Source organism: Rhipicephalus sanguineus, chromosome 1 (genome assembly GCF_013339695.2).
Source record: "Rhipicephalus sanguineus isolate Rsan-2018 chromosome 1, BIME_Rsan_1.4, whole genome shotgun sequence".
In the NCBI taxonomy this organism is placed as follows: Eukaryota; Metazoa; Arthropoda; class Arachnida; order Ixodida; family Ixodidae; genus Rhipicephalus; species Rhipicephalus sanguineus.
The window spans coordinates 242,724,176-242,742,216 of NC_051176.1; the positions used below are offsets into that span (position 1 = coordinate 242,724,176).

The 18,041-nt window shown below is 48.3% G+C and overlaps 1 protein-coding gene across 1 annotated transcript in view; it reads left to right on the forward strand.

Annotated features, from left to right (window-relative positions):
* The window catches only part of LOC119375438 (uncharacterized), a 114,984-nt gene that overhangs the window by 77,574 nt on the left and 19,369 nt on the right, over positions 1-18,041 (forward strand). The window contains exon 9 of the mRNA XM_049412612.1: positions 13,748-13,837. Within this exon, the coding sequence (XP_049268569.1) occupies positions 13,748-13,837 (90 nt within the window). The remainder of the gene's footprint in view (positions 1-13,747; positions 13,838-18,041) is intronic.

The following is an 18,041-nucleotide window of genomic DNA, read 5'->3' on the forward strand; positions in this document are numbered from 1 at the left end:
CATGCACGACACAGTGATGGCCAGACGATCGGTTCTTGAATACGCACCATTTCCGGCCATGACAATCGCTTTTTATCGCAAAGAAGGGCCTAATTCGCAAACAACATCCAAGCGTACCAAGCGTACAGATACAACATGCGCAGCCCAAAGCGCGATGGCAACACTGAAAACATACCCTCGAACCCTGCAGCGCACTGGTGCGAGCATGGGTGCGAGGGTGCTCCTGTGAAAAGGTGTATAGTTGGTACTTGGAAACTGTACTCGCAGTAGACGTTCTAGGGCACTTTGAAACGGCCAATTTTACGCTCTGTTACAAAGCAAATACGAGGGTCCTGGGCCAGCTGTCTCCAAACGAGTTTTCCTGCTTCTTGGACTCCCCCCCCCCAGTTCGGAGAACGGATTAGACACCTACACCTGCTGTCTTTCCCTGAACTGAGCGCTTCGGTGGGGAGCTGGCTGCTACACGCGGGACCCCTCCGTGGGTCGCGTATTTGCATCGAGTGTGCTTTTGGCTAAGGCTGGTGCCTTTGTTCGTAAAAGGATTACCAGTTCCCCGAGGTGGCATTGTCTCCCCCCCCCCTTCCGAACTGGTCGGACGTGAAGAGTGAGAGGACAGTGGTCTCGGGAGTGCCATCCTGGGGGCGGTGACCTATGTACCGAAGAGACGGACCCTCCAAAGGCATGTACGTTTGTGATTGGACATTTGCCGCATAAGGAGCTATAGTTGTGCAGCTCCAAAGGCATGCACGTTTGTGATTGGACATTTGCCGCATAAGGAGCTATAGTTGTGCAGCTCCAAAGGCATGCACGTTTGTGATTGGACATTAGCCGCATAAGGAGTTTCCCTGTCTTTGTATTGAAGCGTATTTAAGGAGCAGCAGAGCGTCTGCTCGGGACGGATCGATCGGACTAGATGTCGTTCTGACGATCCTGTCCTCTATGATGTTGTAAATAAACCTCTGTTAAGTTTTCCTCAACGTCGGTCTCTCTGCCTCGGCTTCCTGCTGTTCCGGACGTCCCTGGGCCTGCGGTACGACTCCCGCCCCTCAGCTCCACGCTACCCCACGAGTCCGCGTCGGCCAACGTCGCCGCTCGTAACAACTGGTTGCAGCGGTGGGATGGAGCCGAATACTCGGTCGTAACAGCTCACAGACGTTTCTTTCCTTGCGGAACGGTTGAGTTGTCTCCGAGAAGCGAATCTCAAGCGTCCTCCAAGTTGTTGTTATTATTATTATTATTATTATTATTATTATTATTATTATTATTATTATTATTATTATTATTATTATTATTATTATTAATGTTTGAAAGCACTCCTCTGTTCCGCCTCGTTTGCGAATTATAAGAAGTTTCCTAGCAGGACGAAACTTTCCACGTTCTCCTCCTCAAAGCGAATTTCATTAGTGAACCGACTTATCAAACACCGCCGCCACCACGGGTACAAACCCAGAGGTTGACTCGAGCGCTTTTTGAAGCAGAGATTTCGCTCTGGGATGTGGCCAGAAAGTGCCGCAAATGGTTCCGAAGCCCTGTAATGCTGGAGCCGTCTAGACGATTTCCTACACTCCGCGCCAAGCCCATTCCAGTCGCACATTCCGCAGTCATATTTCCAGCTACGCGCAAAGTATTCACGTGTGATATAACTGTTCGTGAACTGCGCTACGAGTTTTGCGAGATAGTTCAGATTCTGTATGTATACGTATGCCTGCCCGGCAGTGTGCTTGGCTTTGAGAATGCGCTTCGGTGCAACATGTCGCGCACTCCCAAAAGTGGGAGTTTGTTTATTCGCTTTGCCTTATCCGCTCACAGCCACCCTCGTGGCCGCATATTATTTTACACAGTCTGTCGAGTTTTGATTTCACCATCTCCGGGATCTGTCTGCTTACTATGCTGTTACACTGGCCCACTGCAGTACATCAAAGAATGGTTCGCCTATAGAGTGAATAAGAAAAGAAGTTGCCCATTGTTGGCGATGAACACTGCGAGTCATCGTCTTAAAGGGACGCTACTTGCGAGGAAAACGAAGCACGAACTTAACCGATGTAAAACTGACCAGAGCTATAAATGCGTCGTCATAGATGTAAAATCCTTTAAGAATGATGGGGTTTCTCTGTTTTCTTGCCTTGCTACCGTGTATTCCTTAGTCTTCAACGATCTGAAATATTTTCTCGCATTTGCGATGCCTTAGAACAGCGAAAGCTCTCGAATATGTTTTATTGAGCCACTGATTGTTTTTTTTTTTTAAAGCAATGTGGTCTTTTATCGTTGGGCAGTTAATTCAGAATGAGACGCTGTTAGAATCTATATATGACGTCACCTGAAGCTAGTGCGGGCACTTGGAAAGTGGCGTCGCCAACAGCCGTTCTCTTTTGCATATTCTCTGGTTTATCGATCAAGCCTGCGCGTACTGTAAGGTTTGAGTTATCAGTGTCCTATAATTGTAGTATATTAAGGCTTCGTATACTGAATATTCGACCCCCGCAGGGGCGTCTGCGCAAGCAGGCGTTTGGTGTGTAGCGACACCACGGACCCGAGCTAACGGGGGGGTTTCGACCCTCTCCCACGCCTAGCCGTGCGTGGCTTTGCCGTGTCCGGGGAAAAGGGGATCCTGGGGGTTGAGCCGACGCCGGGTGATTGGACCTTTAAGGCCCCCCGGCAGAGGCAACACACCCCTTTGGCCCCGGCTTCACGTAGACGGCACCCCTGGGCTGACCCACCCAGGGGAAATCGGCAGTCGCCTTTTCCTGCCTCTCCCCTCACATCTTCGTCTTTTCTCTAACTTTAAATCTTTCCTGTCCTCTACTCTCTTCCATTGACTTCCGTGTTTCCTGGCGGCAAGGGTTAACCCTGTGTGGTTATCCTACCTTGGATACACCATATTCGGTTATAGTGGTGGCGTACAGCTGGCGCCTGCAGGGCCTGTGCTTACAGACCCTGCAGCGTCCCCTTGTAGGACTCCATGGTGGGTGGCTGGCGCTGCTGCCGAAATATAAACATTTACATATGGCTAGTTCCTTCCCCCCACTCCCTGATCGCCCTCACAAAAGAGGGCGCACCGACGAAGTCTTCCAGTTTTTTGGTCACCAGAGAGTATCTTTCCCCCGATTCCACGTTATCCACGCTGACACACCCGGCAAACCAGTGCGAACACTTTCACCTTTTCTAGTTTCGAAGTCTTTGACCGAAATCTTTGGCCCAGGATATAAAGTATCGAGAATGGCAAGTGGTGACCTCCTCTTGGAGCTCCGCGACCAGAAACAATATGAGAGACTGCCTAATCTAGCGAAATTTGGAGATACCAACTTAATAGTAACCCCACACCGAACCATGAATACCACCCGTGGCGTTGTCTCAGATGATGACTTGTTAGGGCTGACGGAGGCTGAACTCCTGGAGGGTTTCAGCGAACAGAATGTCATCAACGTGAAACGAATTAGGATAAGGCGTGATGGCAAAGAAGTCCAGACTAAGCACCTGATACTTACTTTCAATTCAAGTGTACTGCCCGACTCCATCGAGGCTGGGTATATCAAGCTTCGAGTGAGGCCATATATACCAAACCCTCTCCGATGTTTCAAATGCCAGCGGTTCGGCCACAGTTCACAGAACTGCCGAGGCCGCCTAACTTGCGCCAAATGCAGTGCTGAAGAACACACATCTGATGCCTGTGAAAACTCTCCTCTCTGTGCGAACTGTAATGGGGAGCATGCCGCATACTCACGGTCATGCCCATGCTGGAAAAAAGAAAAGGAAATTGTGACAATTAAAGTAAAACAAAACATTTCATTTAAGGAGGCACGAAGGCAGGTGTCCTACCTACCAGAAACCAGCTTTGCCGAAGTGGCGCGTCAGGGGGCAGCGCCACGACGGCCTTCGGCGGCTGTCCGGCACACGCGTAGTGAGCCGGCGGTGACGCCACCCGCCCCCTCGGCGGTTGCAGCCAGTGCTGCTCCGCCATCCAAGAAGGACCCACCAACCTCCGGGTTGGGGGGCGCGAAGGTCTCGTCTTCTGAGGCGAGGCCCTCAAAACAAACGCAGCGCTCGCAAGAGCGCGTGTCCAGCGCCTCGCAAGATGCAATGGACACAACACCGAGCGTGAGGGCGCAGCCAGCGCCTAAGGATCGGCGCGACTCCGTCGACAGATCCAAAAAAGAAAAATCTCGAGTCACGGCCCCTGGAAAGGGTCCGTGAGCTAATTTTCCATCCTTGAGCACACAGCACAAAACACATCTAAAATGGACACACAGATCCTACAGTGGAATGTGAGAGGACTTCTCCATAATCTTGACGATATTAGAGAACTTCTTAATAAACATACCCCAAAGGTGCTGTGTGTTCAGGAAACACATCTCAAGTCCACACAAACAAACTTTCTAAAGCAATATGCCATCTTCCGCAAAGACCGTGACGACGCTGCCGCCTCGTCGGGCGGTGTCGCTATAATAGTTGATAAAGGTGTTGCCTGTAAGCAATTAAACCTCCGAACTTCTCTTGAGGCAGTTGCTGTCCGAGCAGTGCTGTTCGGTAAGCTACTAACAATTACTTCTATTTACATTCCTCCGTGCTATCAACTTTCGAAGACACAATTTCAAAGCTTCATTGATGAACTTCCTCCGCCATATATAGTCGTTGGTGATCTAAACGCACATAATCCCCTATGGGGCGACTCCCGTTTGGATGCGCGAGGACGCCTAATAGAACACTTTCTGTTTTCGTCAGGCGCATGTTTACTTAACAAAAAAGAACCAACGTATTATAGCACTACACACAACACATACTCTTCTATAGACCTAAGTATTGTCTCGAGTACACTAATTCCATATCTGGAGTGGTCCGTTGTCAAGAACCCCTTTGGGAGTGACCACTTCCCGATTATGTTGAAGTTAACAAAAGAAGATACATGCTCGCCTGACTTTCCTCGTTGGAACACCAAGTCAGCCAACTGGGAACTGTTCCGAGAAAGCACATTTTTAGACGGAGATGACATTGGTGATTTTAATATAGACGATGCTGTGGCATACCTAACAGCTTTTATTATTGACGCTGCAGTGAAATGTATTAAGCAAACTAACGGAATGACTAATAAGCGTCGCATACCATGGTGGAACGACGATTGTCGGAAAGCGCGCAATAGTCAAAATAAAGCTTGGAGATTACTCCGAAATTACCCAACGGCTGAAAACCTCGTCAATTTCAAACAGGTTAAGTCACAAGCCAGAAGAACGCGTCGTCTTGCAAAGAAAGAAAGTTGGAATAGGTACATCTCCGGTATAAATTCTTACACCGACGAAACGAAGGTTTGGAATAGGGTAAACAAGTTAATGGGTCGGGAGTCACACCCCCTACCCTTGGTAAATAGCCGAGGTGAGAGCCTGGAGGAACAGGCGGACTGCCTAGGTGAACACTTTGAATATGTCTCAAGTGCATCACACTATACAGAAACGTTCTTAAGATTCAAAGAACGCGAAGAGCGGCAGCCCCTTAAATGTAAACGTCCATCCAGTGAGGCTTACAACTGCCCATTTACATTAGCTGAACTTAAGGCATCTCTTGCGTGCTGCAACAACTCGGCGCCAGGTGGCGATCGCATAATGTACGAAATGATCAAGTATCTTCACCCCGAAGCACTAAAAACACTCCTAACCCTCTACAATACCATGTGGGCAGCTGGGTATATTCCATTGTTATGGAAAGAAGCGATAGTCATCCCGGTACTTAAACAAGGCAAAGACCCGTCCTTAGCCGCCAGCTACAGGCCAATAGCGTTAACAAGCTGTCTATGCAAACTATATGAGAAAATGGTAAACCGGCGCTTAATTCACTTTCTAGAAAGTAACAGTATACCAGACCCCCTCCAGTGTGGTTTCAGAGAGGGGAGGTCGACAATAGACCACCTTGTTCGCATAGAGACATACATCAGAGATGCATTTATCCATAAGCAGGTTGTACTTTCGGTTTTCCTAGACTTAGAGAAAGCGTACGATACCACATGGCGATTCGGGATTCTACGCGATCTTGCCGCCATGGGCATCCATGGGAACATGTTAAACACAATTGAAAGTTATCTGTCTAACCGAACCTTTCGCGTAAAAGTGGGAAATGCTCTCTCTAGATCATTCACCCAAGAGACTGGTGTTCCGCAAGGGGGCGTGCTTAGTTGCACACTCTTTCTTGTAAAAATGAACTCTCTGCAGTCAGTAATTCCAAGCGCGATGTTTTATTCCGTGTATGTTGATGATGTGCAGATGAGTTTCAAATCATGCAATATGTCTATCTGCGAACGACAAGTGCAGCTTGCAATGAATAAATTCTCTAAATGGGCGGATGAGAATGGCTTTAAAATAAACACCCAGAAGAGTACTTGCGTACTTTTCTCCAACAAACGAGGGGTAATGCCACTACCAAGTATTGCGATCAAGGGAGACCAACTCTCTGTCAGCAGCGAGCATAAATTCCTGGGAACCACTTTAGATTCTAAGCTCACGTTTATACCCCATATTAAATATGTAAAAATGAAATGTCTGAAAGCGATGAACGTCCTAAAGCTTCTATCACGTACAACATGGGGTAGTGATCGAAAGTGCCTCTTGAAGTTGTACAAAAGTCTTGTCTGGTCGCGCCTTGACTATGCCTCTATAATTTATCATTCCGCAACGCCAAGTGCATTAAAAATCCTAGACCCCGTCCACCATCTGGGCATCCGACTTGCAACCGGTGCTTTCAGGACAAGTCCGATCCAGAGCCTCTATGTAGAGTCGAATCTGTGGTCACTTCACCTACAGCGATCCTATAGTAGTTTCATATATTTTATAAAGGTACGCGCAAACACCAAACATCCTTCTTATTCAACTATAAACGATATGACCGCTGCCACCCTCTTCCATAATCGACCCGCAGCGAGAAAGCCGTTCTCTTTGCGTGTGAGAAACTTAAGTGAGGAAATGGATGTTCCACTGCTAGAACTTTGTCCTATGCCCACAGCGAAACTTTTACCGCCGTGGCAGTGGCAGCTTATACATTGTGACACCTCATTTGTCGAGATCACTAAACATGCACCAGAAGCACATATTAAAATGCATTTCCGACAACTCCAGTCCAACTACTCATGCGTAGAGTTTTATACCGACGCTTCTAAGTCGCATGCAGGGGTGGCTTATGCAGCCGTCGGACCATCCTTCTCGGAATCCGGTGTACTTCACCCGGAAACAAGTATCTTTACGGCTGAGGGTTATGCACTATTGTCGGCTGTGAAGCATATACGGAAGTCAAACATACAAAAATCAGTTATATTCACAGACTCGTTAAGCGTCGTAAATGCATTAAAATCACTTTTTAGATTCAAAAACCCGGTAATAATTGAGCTGTATTCCGTTCTGTGTACAGCGTATATGTCCAACCAGCATGTTACTATTTGCTGGGTACCTGGCCATAGAAGCATCGAAGGCAATGTGTTAGCTGACCAAATGGCCACGTCAATTATATTGCGCGCTATTAACCCTACCGCTACTGTCCCTGCAACAGATCTAAAACCCTTCTTACGTAAGAAACTGCGAAGCCACTGGCAACGCTTGTGGGACACAGAAATAAATAATAAGCTTCACTTGATTAAGCCGCAGTTAGGTTACTGGCCCTCCGCTACGAGAACACGGCGAACTGATGTCCTATTCTGTCGCCTCAGAATAGGACACACATATGGTACCCATAGCTTTCTGCTGACTGGCGATGAACCTCCTACGTGTGGTAGATGTGGCGAGAGGCTAACCGTCCTCCACGTCCTCCTGGAATGTCCGGAAGCTGAAAGAGAGAGAAAGAAATGTTTTCCCTTAGCATACCGCTATCATCTTCCTCTACATCCTATTATGTTTCTCGGCGAAGAGCCGCTTTTTGACGCAAAATCAGTCCTTGGATTTTTAAAAGATGTAGTATTGAATATTTTTAGCCCAACAAGTTCATAGCGCGTCCTCTGTCCAGAAGATGCCGCTGTGATAGTAGCTTTCAATGAGCCCATGCCTCCATGCCCTTGTTTTAAGGGCTCTGCCGAGGCACTAGTGCTCCACGCCAAGTTTTTATTTGATATTCGTATTATTTTTAATGAATTTTATGTCTTCATAGCACACATCATTTATTATTGCCATAATTTTAATATATGTATATCTTACTCACTTACAGCGACTGCTTTTAGGCCCATTTACAGCCACGTCACATCTGTTTTACCCACACTGCGTAATGCACAGTTCATTATCATCGCTCTGGCGCTCTTTGGCCACATCTGGCCCTTGCGCCAATAAACTCCACTAATCATCACTGAATATTCGACATCAATATAACTTCAACGTCAGGTCGCGGGATCGAATCCCGGCCGCGGCGGCTGCATTTTCGATAGAGGCGAAAATGTTTGCGGCCCGTGTACTTAGATTTAGGTGCTCGTTAAAGAACCCCAGGTGGTCGAAATTTCCGGAGATCTCCGCTATGGCGTCTCTCATAATCATACCGTGGTTTTGGGACGTTAAACCCCACATATTATTATATTATTATAACTTCAACGTTCGGTGACAGCTCCAGTATGTCGCCTTTACGTATTGAAGCTCACGCGGCATGGCAGACGCACGATGCAGCGGTTATTCACAGCGTTCTTGTTGCATGGACGGCTGTTCGTTGTTTTGGATGTCAGTCGACTGTGTGTAGTCGCGCTGCCGTCCTTGTCATTGTGTCGCCATCATTATTTAATATACTTGGCAGACTCTTCGCAACTGGTGGGGTATCGGTTGTAATGGTAATCGGCACCACCCGCAGTCGAGAAACTATACGGTGCAAATACCCGGGACTCCGCGTCAACACTCAGCGTGTGCTCTAACGCGAGCCTTCCGAGTTACGATGATAAATCGCGGCGTTTTGTTGAATACGAATGTATTTTGATGTCATGGTACTTTGTGGTTTACGTAAAAGAACGCACTGGAAGCTGTCTGCTTATATCCGCAAACGTTGGCGTCAGAAACGCTAAATGCTTCTCCACGCAGCGGTAAGATCTCGGAAACGCAAACACGTCTGCGGCTCGTTGATATACTGTTACAGGTAATATAACCTTTCACTTGCTATTTTACTGTGATACGGTATAGGCAGCCAACTCCTACGACTCATCGTGGTGACTATAGCTTGCTTTTCGATGCAGAAATCTAAATTAACAGTTCATTACACGCGGTCGCAATCTTACGATAACGAGTGTTTGTCTTATATTGTTGCGAAGTGCAGGTGCGCGATAGCTCCGGACGGTCGTCTGCTAATGCGTGGGCAGCTTCTCTCGAGAGCTGTTACACAAGCTGCCGCTGATTTTTGCGACCGAGGCCGTAGATGCGCAACGATTAATTTTGCATGTTACTGGAGTCCTTTAAAAACTATCGAATGACTGGTGTCACGTTATAATTACCTGACACCCCATGCATCGCGTGCGCTTGATGAAGCTTCTCATGGCTAGCGCTTGCATGTAAGGTAATCTCGTCTGTACTACAGTAGTTCAGGCGTAATATCTCTGTACTGTGGGAGACGGCCGAATCTCCGCAGTCCCAGCCTGTACTGCCGTCATGGCAGCCGTGGCTGCCACGCCCGGGAGCGTTCGGCATCGTTCAGCCGAGCGCCAACCACATTGTTTGCTTGTTTGCCCGAAGGAGACTGTCAAGCGCACACTGCACCACCCGCGCACTTCAGCGTCTTCTCTTCCATCTCTCCTTTACGGCGCCCCTCTGGCGGCCACATTCGCACAGTATTAATGTCCAATGCGAGTTAAAGAGACGCTCTAGGTAAGTTTTAAGTTGACGTCGACCGTTAAAACATTATTCCACAAAACTCGCAGCACTTGTGTCGTGCTAAGAAAATGCTGTAAAAGAACGTTGCGATTCAGTGGCCTGCATACCCCTCATGATCATTATCATTAACCTATGTTATGTCCACAGTAGGACGAAGACCTCTCTCATCGTCAATGTACCCGATCTTGTGCGAGTAGGCTCTATTTTATTCCTGCGAATTTCTTGATTTCATCTCCCCGCAGAACTTGCCATGCGTCTTTCCTCGCTCAGGTCCATTTTAAATTAGTAAGCATTTCTGTGCCGCCTCACCGAGAAAACAGTCTGTCTGTCCTGTGTCACGTCGTGCGATCGCCGCTGTAAATAAATGCATAAAACAAATTTTCTTGGCGTTGCTGGGGTTTGAACCCAGGCCCCCGTGCTCCAAAGACGAGTGCCTTAACCACTGGGCTGCGCACACATGGTTGGAAAAAAAAGAAAAACGTAAAAGAACAACACTTGCTGTGAAGTCTTTGTTGAAATATTTCGTGACGGTGGAATAAAATCCCTCTTAAGACAGCATGTAAAGTCGACATCGTGCACTGCACGTATCAGGAAAATTACGACTTTGTGAAATTTTAATGCCAGACACGCGTTTCAATGATCGCGGGATGAGCCTTTCGTTGGGCAGTTCCAGATGACGAACGCTGAGATGAAAGACGCCACGCCGATGCCGCCCGAAAACAAAAGTTCTAGAGGACGCAGCGACTGTACACTTTACATACGATAAAGCTCTACGCTAACGCATCACTTACACAACACCCAAAGGAGATTCTTGTTGTGTTGGTGTTTCTCTGTGACACAGCAATTCTGCATGGATCTTTTTTTTAATTTAACGCGAAAGTGTTTTATGCCGGGGGTCCACAACGCCTCCACTGACTTATTTCCGTCACGGTTATGGCGTTGTAAAATATAAAGACTAACAGTTCGCAAAAAAAAAAAAAAAACCCAGAAGAAAGAGTTTCGTCACCGGGAGTCGAACTTACGACCCCTCGCTCCGCAGCGCGGGGCGCGAAACGATTCGGCCACAGACGGCGCGTTCTTTGCCATGTTAACGGCGAGCTATTCAAATACACCATTTGCCGGTGCCGGTACTCAGAGAATGGTGGTACATCAGCGTGTTTTCGTTATCACTAGAGAGATGGCGCGAAGGGCTCGAAGAGGGCGCTTTAAAGGTCGTGGCCCCACGCAGATGAGCGCGCCCCTCTACAGGGCGTGGTCGCTTGTGCGCGGGCTTATCTCGAGATGGCGGTGGTTTGTACGTCTTGTGCTCTCACCGCAAGTTTGCATCGAGAGCGCGAAGGTCACTTCGCTCACTGCAGTGGCCGCTTTTGCGAAAGCAGCGCGCTGCTCACACAAAAATAAGTTACAACTGTGACAGTTCGCGCTCATCCTATGTATGTTCGTTCCGTGCGTCCTTTCTGCTTGAGCAGCGCGTTGCAAGTTTCGAGCTGCTTGTCGTTCTTCGCGTGACATTACAGTTTGTTGCGCTGTAGCATTCATTCCTTCGCGCTTGGGGCGAAAGAATGCACAACAAACGCTCTGCGTCTGTGAAGACACGTTTCACTTTCGTGTTATACCGATTCATATGACAGAGGAATCAGCCATGTTTTTTTTTTTTTTTTTGTCTTTTTCGCTGAATGTCAGCTAAAATATCGGCAACCCTTGTTTGGTTTGATCCACTCTGCTGTATTCCGACCTCTGTTTTGCGCCTAACATTTTCGTTGCATGGCGCGTTACATGGTTCTTAAAGTTTTCTGAACTTTCATTTCTCATGTTTCAGCCCCATGTGTTACTACTGGTAATATGCAAGATTGCACACTTTTCGCTTTACTGACACCGGTAAATTGCCTGTCACGATTTGTGAATATCTTGCTTGTGCGCTTCAGCCCATCCTTTTTCCTCGGTAAACTTTCTTTTCGTGAGTAGGCTGCCCTGTTAATAATGACCTATATACACATCCTCTTGCACACATTTTAAATGTTGGTTGCTAATACTGATCTCTTGTTATTTCGCCAAGCTATAAAGCATTACCTCTGTCTTCAGCATATTCATATTTAGCTCTTACTTTAAAGGGGCCCTGCAACACGTTTTCAACATGGTCAGAAAACGCCGCCGATCGGTAGTCGAGGCTCCGGAGAACACGCCAGCCAAACATTATTGCACAACACACGGCATGGAATTCACAATTAATTCTCAGTCAGGTAGAAATCGTTCCTTCTTCGATCGACAAATGATGCCATATACCCAAATTACCGCGCTATGTACCCAATTTCACGGCCGTTGACTGATTTAAGCATCGTGCGCTCAATAGTTAACGCTGCCGCCGCGGGAGGCCGCCACGTGCTCGCGCTCCACTGAAAGTAGGCCTCGCGTTCGAAGAAGGAAAAAAAAGGTGCTCATGGTCATGACGCGCACGTGACGTAACTTCTTTCCTCGTCGGGACGAGAGAAGAGAGAAAGCAATTACAGCGTGCGACAAATCTTAACTCCGCTCGTACATGACGGATTCTAAAACTTTTTGCGGCGGTCGATTCGTGAGGCAATGAACTCCTTTAATGAAGCCATTCGATGGCTACTTGGAAAAGGTCCTCAATCATTTTTTTTTTTTCAGTTCGTCGCCACAATTCCTTCGTGCGGATGTTATGTGTTCAGGGACCATTGTCTGAAGCAGTATAATTGCGTAATATAGGCGGTATGCCGATGATCGCTCTCGCATCCGGACTATATAATTATCAATGGTGACATATTTGCGCAGTAAAATCATTAAAGGGGCCATGACACGGTCACCCAAGAATTTGTGGTTTTAAAATAATATTTCAGTGCAAAATAAGCCCAAGTCGCCGGCTATAAACCCCGCCCACCGCCGGCGACCGCCATATTGCCATGACGTGTGTGACGTCATATGCTGCATGGAGCAGAGACGTCGCCTTCTGTCGAAGTTTGAGTCGTTGCAAATCGTTCAATTTCAGTGCTAAGATGAACAGATCTGAAATAGCTCGATTGCACGCGCAGCTGGGCACGGAACAAAGTCGTTCGCCGGAATGCAGACGCTCGCACAGCAAGCAGCTAGTTACGTCACGGCTCGCGAGTGCGTCAGCGTTGCTTGACTCTCAGGCCGCTCGTGTGTTTGTAAAGATATTCAATTATAAAATAAGTGCTCTACCAAGTGCGTTAAAATTTCGCCAGCTCGTTTGTGAATGCACAAGGATTAATCCAAATCACACAACTTATGATCGAAAATTGGGTGTCATGGCCCCGTTAATACGACCTTGCCGTGCTGATCGTGCTCGCTCGTGACAGACCGTACAGACCCGATGCGTCGCACTGCGCCGCCCCGCCGCTCGCATCGTGTGGGCGTTGTACACGACGTTGACACGGTGAGCACGGCACGCACGATGTGTTTTCGCGCGAGAAAAGTACCTTGTGGGGCAGGCTTTCTGCTTTGCCTGGCGTACAACGACCATTGATATGATATGAGACATGACGTTTTCCTTTCGGGCTCCTGTTCCCGCAACTAGTTGTAATCTGTCTCTGCGAAATAAGGAGCAGGCTGCACCTTTCTGACCGGAGTTTACTTACTAAACTTACTTACTAAAGCAAAACTTTCTTGACGAATCTTTCGTTGCTTTTCTGGTGATATCCGGGACTTAGGCGATTAGGGGGCGCAAAGTCTGCCTATACAAAGTCTGCCCCCCCCCCCCCCCCCTAATGACCTAAGAGGAGGGCGCAAAATCTGCCCATACTTTTACTCACTCGGCCCTGTCCCGTCATTGTTTAAAAATGAGGGTGATGACCGCGCAGGTCTTGGTCGATAACTTGTGGGATCTATCCCTCACGCACATCAGCATGAAAAACACGCGCACCTCTATTGTTTCTTCATTTCGTCTTCTTATTTTCTTTTCCTTTCAGACGGCACTTCACTGGGCTGCCAAGTTTGGAAGCGCCGAAATCGTTAAACTCGTAGCCGGCTCCTACGGATTGAACCCAAACGTCAAGTCGGTGAGTAGCGATGAATTTCGCCGCATGTTGAAATATGTATAATAGGGCACAGTAATATGTGGTGGTGAAGTCGGATGGCTTTTAGTTGCGCGAAGATTTCTGAACACATATTTTCTCGTCATATAACTTAGGATTGTTTCTTTCTAATATTTTCTCGCGTCGTCATCAGCACAAAATGCACAGATATGCTTGGAAACACACAAGCAGCTTGATTTCAGTTGAAGTACACTGTATTTATTTTTGAAAAATGATCATAACAGGGCGGGAGGGGGAACGGGGCGGAGAGTATGAATGGAGCAGAACTTCATAGTGTTCGTCGTATATGGAAATTCGGCATGTAATGATGAACATAGCATTAGCATGACACGCTGAAGAAAAATGGTAACAGAAAATGTATATGTCCTTATTACTGTACATATCATCGCTTGAAATAGCTGGCCAAGGGAATTGCACACAATTAGTAGCCTGCCAGTGCCCACTTAATTTGTTTGCACTTTCGCGCATTTGTTCTGTTACACTGTCGTGTTCGTGCATGACTCGTACGAAACACACGCACAAACAAGCGAATAGTCGAAGTGTGATTATCTGCTCTCGACATAAATATCTGAAGAGTTCTAAATAAACTTGAGACTTGTAGAGATTTGGCGCCACCTGACTGCAGCAATTCCTCCGAACCACTCGCGAGTATAACGAGATCGACGAAGGTGCACGAGACCAACGCAGATATGTAAGGCTGCGAGAATGACGCTACTTTGGCGAGCTTAGCCGAAGCCTGCCTTATAAGGTCACCTGTAAGTGTACTTTGTTGTGCAACTTATGAAAAGTAATTAACGAAGGTGTGCACCGTATGCCCATTGCTACATTAACCACGAATAACTGGGGTATAGCCGCTATATATATGCAGAACCCTGCTTTTAGTGGCACCTCCACATGGCCGTAGTTCGTCTGGAGTCGTCAAATGAGTCTGCAGGAGGTAGATGCGGTGTTTATTACATCTTCAGAAGTTTTTCTTCTCTTACACGAATGTCGCTCCGGCCGGGGTAGCGTTCTCGCGTGCTTCAGTGCGCCCGCTTTGCGTGCAGTGGCTCCCGCTCTGCGAGGCCTGTGACAACCAAAAGCCGTGGCAAACGGAAAAGCGTCCGTCGCCGTCTTGCGTTATCGAAGCCGTCGCGCGTTGCTCGAATGGCACTTTGGGCTGGCTCGTTCGTCTTGAGGAAAAAGCCCTGGAACTTTGTACAGGGAAGAAAAAAAAAAAAAAGTTCGAATGACTAAAGTGCGTAGCAGTGCTCGCTCGCCTGGAGACTGGCGGCCGTGCTGCGAGTTCTGGTGGACATGGCTATCGAACGTCCGGCGGGCCAGTCTACTTCTGGGCGGGGTGTTTATCTTGAGAGGTTGGGGGGGAGGGGTCGCGGGAGCTTCGGCCGCGGTGTCTTAATCAGCGCATCCATATGTAGGAGGGCAGCCAGGCCAGCGGCGAATGCGCTGGGCCCCTTTGTTCGGCCGCTTAATTTGCGGGCCGTGAGGGGGGCGCATCTGCATGCGCTGGCACACACACGTCCGTGGGCAAACACGCGCCTGCCCTTAGCGGCCGTCCATCACGGGCTGCTCCTCCCGGCTTCATTAATGCTCAGCCGGCCTGCAGGCCTGATTGCGGCGCTCTTCTCCGCACCCCCCTCCCTGTCCGGCCCCGTGCATGGTAGCCCCGGTTCCTCGCGCTGGGCGCGCACCCGTGCCGGCGCTGGCAGTATGTGAGTGTGTGCGAGTCCTTTCCCCTCTTCACCCTTGAGTTCCTTTGATGACATGGCTCTCCGTTGGCGTGTTCCTTTCGAGACGATCACGCCTCACCCTGGGATGGGATTCGGTGTTGCGTAGGACTTTCTTTTTAAAAAATAATGTAATATATTACTGTTATTCCATGCTCTAGTAGCATATTCGCCGCGAGGTGGTTTTATATGTAGTGCATAAACTGCGCGATTTTCTGGCCGTTCTCGCTTCACTTACGCTTAGTTTGCACTGGAGCTGGCATTAAAAGGAGCAGGACAACTAGGATTATCGTATGCTCACGTTGGTCTCATATTTACGAAAACGTGAGACTGTAATGCAAACGCGTAATGCAAATAATCTCGATGAAATAATTATCTACCAAGTTGTCGTCATCGTAGGGGTCAAGGCTCCGGACAAGGCTCCTGTCGTGCTTTCGATTTTGCGCCCGCACTTGGGCACATACTTCGTTCACTATATATATATATATATAGGGACAAGTGCAATAATCTTTCAGCCTTTGGAGATTATACGTTACTGCCTAACTGTTTGTGAAAATGCTTAATTCTGATTACATGTCTTTGCCAAACAAGTCAAAACCATCCAGAGTGAAGCTGTTTTTATTTTTTTCCATTTATCGCGCGAGATTTGGCGCGTTCTTTTTTCTTTATGCATTGGAGGGAGGGGGGGGGGGGAGAGAAGAGAAAACGCTTGTCGGTTCGGTCCGACAGTGTCGTCGTGAAGCAGTTTTTTGTCTTCTTTTTTCTCCTCATCGTGCGCTGGGGTCGGCGAAAGTGACAAGGTATGAAATTGCGCTTTTCCCGCTGCTTCCCGCTTCGTGATGTGAACCGGGTCCGTTGCACTTGGCACGTATCATTGGCGCGGGCGTCGATGTCCCTTTCCGGGTCGTTCTCGCTTTGTTTCATCCTCCGGAGCCCCGACACGTGTGCGGTGTCTCCCCTCCCGCTTCCCTCCGTACTGGGCTCAATGGGACAGCCCTCCTCGTTCATTTGTTCCTTCTTTCTTTTTGATGAGGCCCTCGGTGGGGCACCTCCCTCCCTTTTGTTTGAACATAGTCGCTATCGTTGTCGACAGGCGAACAAACGCTTCTTTGGGATAGACTAGAGAAAATAGTCATTTTACTTTCTGCTTCGACAACGAGGTGTCGCTTTTCTTGTGCGGCTGCAGAAACTCTAAGCTATTCGCGCTTGTGTCTAGTTTGTGTTTGCCACTTTTTCTCGAGAGAGGAAGACTGCCGCCGGACTGTAATAACGTCATTTTTATCCGTGATGCACAGTTGGTTTCGAGTCGCCGTTTTTGCGCTGTGCTGTTACTCATCCGTCCTTCAAGGTTGCTGCTGCGGTGAAAGCAGCTCGAAGAACTTCTTTAGCGAGCTCTGGCAATACATTGATTACGTCTTCTAAAAAAAATGCTTTGGTCAGGGGCTGGTTGAATATCGGCTTTCGGCTCCACTGGCTTGTGGGGACACGTTCAGGTTGGGTGAAATACGTTTGCGATGGTTGTGATTATGCCTGGCTTCATTAATAAGGTAACGCTGCAGTTCCGGAGGACACGGGATTTGTCATTGCGGGCAGTTTCGGAGACTGGGTATCCGCGAGTTGAGGCAGATACCTTTTCGTTAGGAGCAGAGGCCTTTTGTCAGGCTGTTATAACCTGCTCCCGTTCCTGTAAGCTTTCAAGACAAATAAGCCTGACATTAATTAAGTTCATTCGCGAAAAATCTGTTTGTGTTATGTATACGAATGCATTTGTATTTGCTTCAGCCCAGGCGGGATCGCACAAAGCGAGAATAATTTAAAATGTATGTTTAGCATAAAAGTGTATCTAACATGTCTTCCCCCCCCCCCTTCCCTTTAGGTACATGCGCCCAAGTTTCTTGATGCTTTCATTAGATTATGCTAAAGTACACCGCTCTTGAGATGACGTTGAAATGATAGTAGATGAATTAACATGCGTGGAGCTCTGCTGCAGTCGGTCATTCGACTTCTGAGGAGTAAAAGCAAGAATCAGCGTCGTAATATGAATCCGACACTGTATCGTGACCACTAGCCTTCGGGTATCGATGCTGTCGAAACATCTTTGAGCAAGGGTTTCCAGATGTAGTACATACAGGATTGCTGAGGGTACGATTGCGAGCGTTCGGAGGCGTGTCAGCTGGCGAAAATGGCGGAGTCTATCCCTCGCCACACGTGCTGTTGGTCTCTCGAAAATTGTGTCATCGCCGGGGGGAGAGGGGTTTCAGCGTGGCGCTCCTCCTCCGCTTAGCAATCGTTTCTGGAACAACAATGCGACGGCGGAGTATCCCGTTGCTGGAAATAGTGCTGCCAAAGCGGGGGTCGGTGCGTGCGCGTCTCCCCGCCGCTTCACGCGCCGAGTGTGCGCAGCTGCCGAGCTCTCAAAAGACGGCAAGTCTTAAACCGTC